This window comes from Ostrea edulis, chromosome 4, assembly GCF_947568905.1.
Source record: "Ostrea edulis chromosome 4, xbOstEdul1.1, whole genome shotgun sequence".
Lineage (NCBI taxonomy): Eukaryota > Metazoa > Mollusca > Bivalvia > Ostreida > Ostreidae > Ostrea > Ostrea edulis.
In genome coordinates this window covers 50740389-50748639 of record NC_079167.1, presented here as the reverse complement: position 1 = coordinate 50748639, position 8251 = coordinate 50740389, and the positions used below count along the sequence as shown (strand labels likewise).

General features: G+C 33.4%; 1 protein-coding gene across 4 annotated transcripts in view; it reads left to right on the top strand.

Annotated features, from left to right (window-relative positions):
* Positions 1-7131, top strand: part of LOC125670230 (uncharacterized) — a 43195-nt gene extending 36064 nt beyond the window's left edge. For all 4 annotated transcript variants that reach the window (XM_048905299.2, XM_048905302.2, XM_048905300.2 and 1 more), the window contains exons 5-12: positions 2835-3860; positions 3980-4118; positions 4322-4404; positions 5009-5179; positions 5555-5698; positions 5815-5892; positions 6576-6648; positions 6759-7131. In XM_048905299.2, coding sequence (XP_048761256.1) covers positions 2835-3860; positions 3980-4118; positions 4322-4404; positions 5009-5179; positions 5555-5698; positions 5815-5892; positions 6576-6648; positions 6759-6993 — 1949 coding nt within the window. In that variant the 3' untranslated portion in view covers positions 6994-7131. The remainder of the gene's footprint in view (positions 1-2834; positions 3861-3979; positions 4119-4321; positions 4405-5008; positions 5180-5554; positions 5699-5814; positions 5893-6575; positions 6649-6758) is intronic.
* The last annotated feature ends 1120 nt before the right edge of the window (positions 7132-8251 follow it).

Below are 8251 nucleotides of genomic sequence, written 5' to 3'. Positions count from 1 at the left end.
TGCTTTATCATTGCATGAATAGTAGGAATCTGAGGACTAAAATTTAATTCTACAATTTTTTCTAGATCAACTGAAAAATGTATTCCTAGGAGAGTGAAGCTTGTGGATCCCCAGTCTAGTTTCCATCTTGGGTGATGATAGACATCAGCAGAAAATTTTTTTGCTCCGATCCAAATAATTTTTGTTTTGGAGCTGTTTATTTTTAATCCTGATAGCTTTGAGAAGAATTCTAGGGTTTCCAAAGCATTAAAAAGTGATTTATCTGAGCCATCAAGGGTCAAAGATGTATCATCCGCGTACTGAGACATTTTATGTTCTTTATCATTGATAACTATACCTTTAATATTTTTATTTTGTTTAATCAAAATAGCAAGTACTTCTGCACATAGAATAAATAAGTATGGGGCAATAGGGTCACCCTGACGGCACCCTTTCTGAATGTCGAATTGTTCAGAGAGCTTTCCACATTGTAGAACTGAGGCTTTGATATTGGTATTTAGAATTTTAACCCAAGTAATTACATTGTTACCGAAACCAAAGAAATCTAAGACCTTATATATAAACGACCATGATATTGAGTCAAATGCCTTCTCAAAATCTATAAGCATAAGCAAGCCTGGTAAATTATGTTTTTCTGTATATGCCATGAGGTCATATATAAATCTAGTATTTTCCCCTATATATCTACCTTTTATGAAGCCAGTTTGTGTATTAGAAATAAGATAATCTAAAGTACTTTTAATTTTTTGGCTAATACAGCCTGATATTAATTTATATAACACATTAAGTAGAGTGATAGGCCGCCAATTCTTAAGGAATTGCCTTGGTTTATCACCCTTTGGTAAACAAGAAATGATACCAAGTCTCTGTGAGACTGGTAAATATCCTTGCCTAAAGATTTGATTAATAGCACCAGTAATATAAGCCTTAAGATCATTCCAAAAATTTTTAAAAAATTCTGTTGTAAATCCATCACTGCCTGGAGACTTATTGTTTTTCATTTCTTTAAGCACTTGAAAGATTTCACGCTCACCAATATCTTTTTCTAGATCCATGGAAGTTTTTTGATCAAGTCTAGGTAATTTTGTTAAAGTTAATATATCATTCAGGTCCATATTGATCAAATCAGAGTCGTAATTCTTATATAAGTTTTCATAAAACTGTTTGATTTCTTTCAGAATATCTGATTGATTATAAATAATCCCATTATCTTGGGTTTCTATTTTTTTAATTGTCTTATTTAAATAGTTTCTTGCCTCTAGATGACAAAAATATTTTGTGGGTTTTTCCCCTTCTTCAATCCATTTGGCTCTAGAACGCACAAAGTGACCTTTTAATTTTTCCTTTCTTATATTTTCCAATTGTTTTTGTTTTTCTTCCAATACCCCAAGCTCCTCTGAGTCATTGGTTTCGATTTCATTGATTTCTTCTATCAAACTGGCTTCTAAAGTATTTCTTTCTCGTTTTTTGTAAGATGAGTAAGAAATTGTCATTCCACGTATTTCCATAAGTAAGGTTTCTAGAAATAAAGCATCATCAAGCTCAGAATTCTCATCTTGAGAGTCATGGGAATATTGTGTTTTTACTAATTGAATATGTTGTTTTACCTTTTCAACAAAGACTTTATCATATAAAAGTAGGTTATTGAACTTCCATAAACCCCGCCCTCTCTCAAATGTGTTAAATCTGAACTCGATGACTACTATTGAATGGTCAGATCTATAACCAGATCTAATTGAACAGTCTTCAGTGATATTGGTAAAGTTTTCTGAGATTAAGATATAGTCCAGGCGTGCTTGCTTAAATGGCTTTTTTTTCCCTCCATGTATACAATTTATTACATGGTTTGAGAACTCGCATATAGTCTACTAAATGTAAATCATTCATGACCTCAATAAGCATATCCTTTGCCTTGGGATTATTTACATGACAATAATTTTGAGTATCCAGAGCTTGATCCAAAGCTATATTAAAATCTCCACACAATAAGAAGTAATCATTATCGAAATCTATAAAACATTCTCGTACTTTTTCATAAAACTCTGGACAATCAACATTAGGTCCATATATGTTAACTAATGTTGTTCTATTGTTATTAATACTTAAATCAATTGCTAATAAGTTTCCATTGGAGTCCTTCTTTTCTTTGTGTAATTCAAGTTCAAAATTATTGTTAAAAAGTATTGCAACACCTCTGGAGTTGGAAGAAAAAGAATTAAAAACACGTTTGTATCCCCATTGTGCTTCTATGCAAGCCTCTATATCACGTGTGAAATGAGTGTCTTGTAAGCATACAATAGAAAATCCTTTTGTTTTATAAAAATTTAAAACATCTTGCCTTTTGGATGGAGTAGAAAGCCCCTGACAGTTTATAGTAACCACCTTTACAGTATCAACCATAACAATAATCGTAGAAACACATACATACATGCATTCACACAGTAATGGCCTAATATAACAACAGAAAACATGAGAAGAAAAAAAGTGAAAAAGTAAAATAAAACAGAAATAAACAGGTCAAGAATAACACATATAGAACCATGTTTTAAGGAATATCTTGATTTCAAATTCAAGTGACTGTGGGATGCGACTTTATTTTATTTTAAAAAAAAAAAGGCAAACGCTTAGCACCATGTTCGTGCATTGAATTTTCATCGTTTAAAATTTCACATGTTTGATCTCTAATGTCTGTCTCCGTGAAATATTTCAAATCATTATTAAATCTTTGATTGTTAAAAAAATTATGAAATGATTTGAAAGGTGTGAGTTAGTTATATTGATAAATTACTCAAGCTTTCTTGTGCATTTGTTTATAAAGTGAAACTGTTTTGTAGACCCTATTGGATTACTAAATTGTCCTCTACACAAAATGAAACCATGGAATATAGTTACAAGTTGCTCTCTACAGTCTGCTAAGTACATCAATGAACTCGTACATTACGCTCAGTATGCAGAATCCGTGAGCTTGGTGGGCTCCCAGTGCAGTTGGATCTGTTGTCAGAAAGATGTACTAAGCCGTTTGCTAGGTGCAACAAAAATTGTCAATCTGCACGTAGTTAATGATACCTACTACGATGGCGTTAGAACTCTGTTGTGGAATCTTATTAACAGAGGTAAACTAGAGGAAGCAAACTTTTCTTCCATCACCCTGACATTATCTTTGACGAATCTTCATGATTTATTAAAGATTTGTGCGGGTGTAAATGTGAGTAGAACAATGAAAACTGACACTCCTCTCAAGAGGTCCCGAAAACGTCCAAGAGAGTCCATAGATGAAGGTTCCAGTAGTTACACAACATCAGTTATTCTGGATTCTGGCTATGATTCTCCTCTAAGTAAGAGGGTATGTGTGAGATTAGACGACCCTGACAATTCTTTAGACAACTCCGTGGTGAGTATAACCACTACAGAGGAAGTCCCTAGAATTGTAGATGTCATTGATTTCACCGGTGTTCAGAATGATGACCCCCAACCTTCCACATCAAGTGGGAATTCAGTCACAGTTTCAGAAGAATTCTCTTATGAAGAAGAAGAATACTTCGGCCAAGAAGCAGGTGGACAGTTGGAAATGGAAGATATGTCTGCACTTTATGTTTCTGGTAACTTTATGGCTGGTAGGTCGATTTCTAATGATAGTGATTTGTATGATGAGGCTGTTCAACCAATTGTGAGAAAGTCTTCCAGTAGACGGCGTTCATATCCCCCCATACCTTTAGTGGACTCATTCGTCAGTCAAGTGGATTCTAAACATCCTGTCAAAGGTGTATCGTCGTTTTCTATAACATGTACAAACCTGGCAGGTCTACTTCAAGTTTTACCAACATGGAGTGACTTAAGAAAAATAAGCCTTTCACATGCTAGTAAGTATTCCACATTCATCAATTGCATGTAGAAATGTACCTGTATTTTTTTAACAGTCAGATGGAGTATCTAACTTAGGGATGGAAATTTAAAAACAGTATGATTGTCTTACTCTCAGCTATCGATGACGAACGCATGATGACTGCCATACTAGACAAAGTACGAAGTCATCAACTTTCTCATCTAGTACTAGATGATTGCTATTTGTCTGACCAGTTCTACCAAAGGCTTCTAAGTGTTCTGCAAAACCATTTCAAGTAAGTGAAGGTCTTTCGATATCAGCAAAAGTTAATCATTGAAGAATATCCCAGTAAATTATGTAAGAAGTTTGTACAGTATTGAGATAACTGGCATTCTAAAACGTAACCAAGAGTTGCTTTATTGAAAATCTCGATTGCCAAAGTATTCTAGAATGATACTTCAATCAGACATCTGTTTTTGAGCCATTGTTTCAATGCAGATCACCAGAACATGCATTGGAACTTATAGATATCCAGGCTTCCTCCTCTCCATTGTCCATTCTATCGACTGAAAAATACAAAGGTAACGCTTTATGATACAAACGTCTTATACAGGGATGGAATATCCAGATCATTGTCTACACAGTGTTTGTACGAACATTACTAGAAGACATGATGGAATATCCAGATCATTGTCTACAAAGTGTTTGTACGAACATTACTAGAAGACATGATGGAATATCCAGATCATTGTCTACAAAGTGTTTGTACGAACATTACTAGAAGATATGATGGGATATCCAGATCATTGTCTACACAGTGTTTGTACGAACATTACTAGAAGACATGATGGAATATCCAGATCATTGTCTACACAGTGTTTGTAACAACATTACTAGAAGACATGATGGAATATCCAGATCATTGTCTACACAGTGTTTGTACGAACATTACTAGAAGACATGATGGAATATCCAGATCATTGTCTACACAGTGTTTGTACGAACATTACTAGAGGACATGGATATTTAATTTTTTTAATGCTAAGCCCTGTTAAAGTTGAAAGAGTAGCTTTTTATCCATTCAGTGATTTTGTACGCCTTTATAGATAAAGCAATACATTAAAGTGAAGATGCTTTCTTATTAAGAAAACACTACGACATGAAAGTGATTATGCGTGCTTTCAGAAATTCAGTATGGAGTGAAAAAGTTGAACCTCAGCATGAATACTTTCCTTTCTTCTGGTCTGGAAGCTCTCACGACACTTGTTAAGTATGATATATCTTTAACTCATCTGAAGCTGAATGGATGCTTTCTTCAAGAAAGTCAAGTTTGTCTACTTCTGCAAGCTTTATCAGGTTGGTATGAATACTTCTATTGAATGTAGCCTTACAACATATGCACAAATGAATTATGAAATGAAAACTGTTTTATCCAAAATGTACCCAAAAATGATGAAATTACATGTATATAAATTTTAATGACAGTAAGTACCAGTCTCTATATGAATCAGTTATTGGGTAATTTCTCTTCACTGAGGACACTATGCAATTGTTAAAGATAAACCTTAATGATTCATTTTTCTATATAATGCGAACACTGTACTTGGTTCTTGCAGAGTTACTGTTCTTGTGTTTAATACAGGAAATAGACCAAATTATTTACTCAATTGATTTCTTATGGAGTGGGAAAAATACATAAACGATAATTACCGTAATACGATCTTTTGTCAGAGAGAAATCAGCTTCAGATGCTGGGATTGAGCGGGAATCTGGTGGCTGAATCTACCGTGGAGTCGGAGCTTTTGAATTTTCTGTCTAAAGTCACAACCCTTACAAACCTTACCATGAATTACAGCAGACTCAGGCCACAATTTGGTACGAAATCGTGGTGTGACTCTTTTATTTGATGTGAGAAATTTAACAAACATTGCTTAGAGCAATAGGGTAATAATCGGTGTGTATTAATAAAATAAGATTGCTTTTATATACAGTGAGTGATCCAGCATTTGTGTCGGCCATAAAGACTCACCAAAATCTGAAAGAATTGTCCATGAAAAATAACCATTTAGGTAAGAAACAGGCTGGAAATGAAAGAAACATTGAAATAAGAAACATCCTAAAAATAAATAGGTATGAAGTAAATAACACTATGTCTTTTTTCTTCGAAGTTTTGTTGTTGTTTGTGAAACGAAAGTACAGTATAATTTGAAAAAGAAATTCAATCCAAATTGTATTCCATTTCTTTGTTTGACTCATTTTACTGTAAATAAATTCAATATGATTAATATCAGTCATAAAAGAAAATGTCCAAAGTAAAATGAAATTAAGGGGGAAACCGCTCAATTTTAAAATCTGTAAAACAAGGAGCAAGGTAAGAGGAGAAAAAGGAAGAAAATATTGAAGAATCTATAAACATTGCTATGGAAACGGGTTCTGGAAACAGGGTGATGTATATATAGTGTATACTGAAGCAAGGAATATTAAATCGTTTTCAGAAGAGCATTTATAATTATGTGCGTCGATTATTTTGAATGTAAATATTACATTATTTTATTGAAAAAAATATTGTCTTATTTTCTTTAAAAATAAAATAGTCATTTTCCTCCAAATTAATTTGTTTAACGATGATTGAAACATCATGTTTTCAACAGCTAGTGGTTGCTGAAACATATATTAAGTTGTAGACTAAGTAGAATGAGTGATGTTGAATGGAAATGTGTCAACATGATGATATCAAACATTGTGACTCTAGGTGTCAGTGCGTGCCAGTTCCTGCAGTCCTTGTGCAACCAAGGGCAGTTTTCTTTGCGGCATTTAAATATTGGGTATGCATTAAAATATTTTTCATCTCTGATAAATTGTGATAGACTAAATTATTAAGATTACTTTTTAATGAGCATTGGTGAAAAATTGTGTGAACTGTCTTATTTTGTAGATATAATTGGATCAAAGTTGAAGATATGATAAAATGTGTGAAAGAAATTCAAGCTTGCCAACTAAGAGATGGAGACTGTTATCCAGTATTGCAGAGTTTGATATTGAGTGGGAACAGACTAAAACCAAGGGATTTTGAAACTGTAAGAAATTTGTTCAAGACCTTAGTCGTGGAGTTAGAAATTAGCAGCATTGATTATTCTGTTCCACATGCAGAGCACGTAGGCCAGATGTGAACGCATAAGTATAAAAAAAAAAAAAAAAAAAAAAAAAAAAAAAGAGAGAGGTGCAATTTAACCCTTTTAAAAAAGCTGCAAGATGCACCGTTCTTTGAAAGGTATTGATTTAAAGTATGTAATAAAACATGAATTATGGCTATTGCGTTTGTTTCCTCAATTATCACACTACTTGCACGAAGAAGCATGATATAAACGGTTCTGTTTTTCATTGGAAGAACTTTCTCACGTTTCTGTTTTTAATTCGAAGTACTTTCTCAAAAGTCCTATACAAAACACGTTCTTGAATAAACCAATTTGTTTTATTTTCAAAGATAATGTCGCCTGCCTTGTGTTCACTTGGCATGTAAGCAGTGCGGTAGTATGAAGATGGTCGTAAATGCAAACTTGCAATTCTACAACTGGTCTTCATGGTTCAATGTGTTTTTGAATGGTGAATTGATGCTACAGTATTAGGGCTGTGTTTCAGAGGAAATACTGTAGAATTTATTTATATATACATAGATTTATATCACGATACTGACTTATAAACGTACATGATGATATACTGAAAATTGACAGGAAAACTTGGGGTGACATTTTTAATGCAAAAACTGTGAAATTTGTTTCATATCCACATTTTTCGTCCATCAATGGTTTTTCTGATTACAGGTCAGATGACTTTACTTTAAATAAATACAATTTATGTCACATGCAGTACTTGTGAAGATGTAATCACATCTAATCAATTACAAATATATTCATCTCTACGGACTGCTATGATCACACATTTAATGACTTTTCTATTTTTTGCTGGGCGATTACGAGTATTACACCTGTATTAAATTTTTATGAGAACAATGTTATTGAATTTTTATAATTGTTCATCATATCGACAGACCCACCTCTAGGATACTTATACATGGTGCATCTCTTTATTTGGACTGTGTTGGTTAGACCATACTTCTTCTCAGGTAACTACGATTGCTTCAGTGTATTTGCGATGTAAAAGAATTTTCAATCGGAAGGAAAAAAATCTAGATGCGTGTTTTAAATAGACCTCGAGCCTAGTCACTGGGAACTTTAGGGAAAGTTTTAGCAAAGTTGAGTTCATGTTTTTCATTAGCTGAAAGTCCATTTAGGATCTTTCTTCTTTTTCTTTGCCTACTTTCCCCGATAAATGTGCATCCTTTTGTACAAAGTTGTAAATGAATTTGTTGACGGGGGAAATTGTTCAGCCAACTACGTACTATATTTAGAACAACACACTTTATGACAG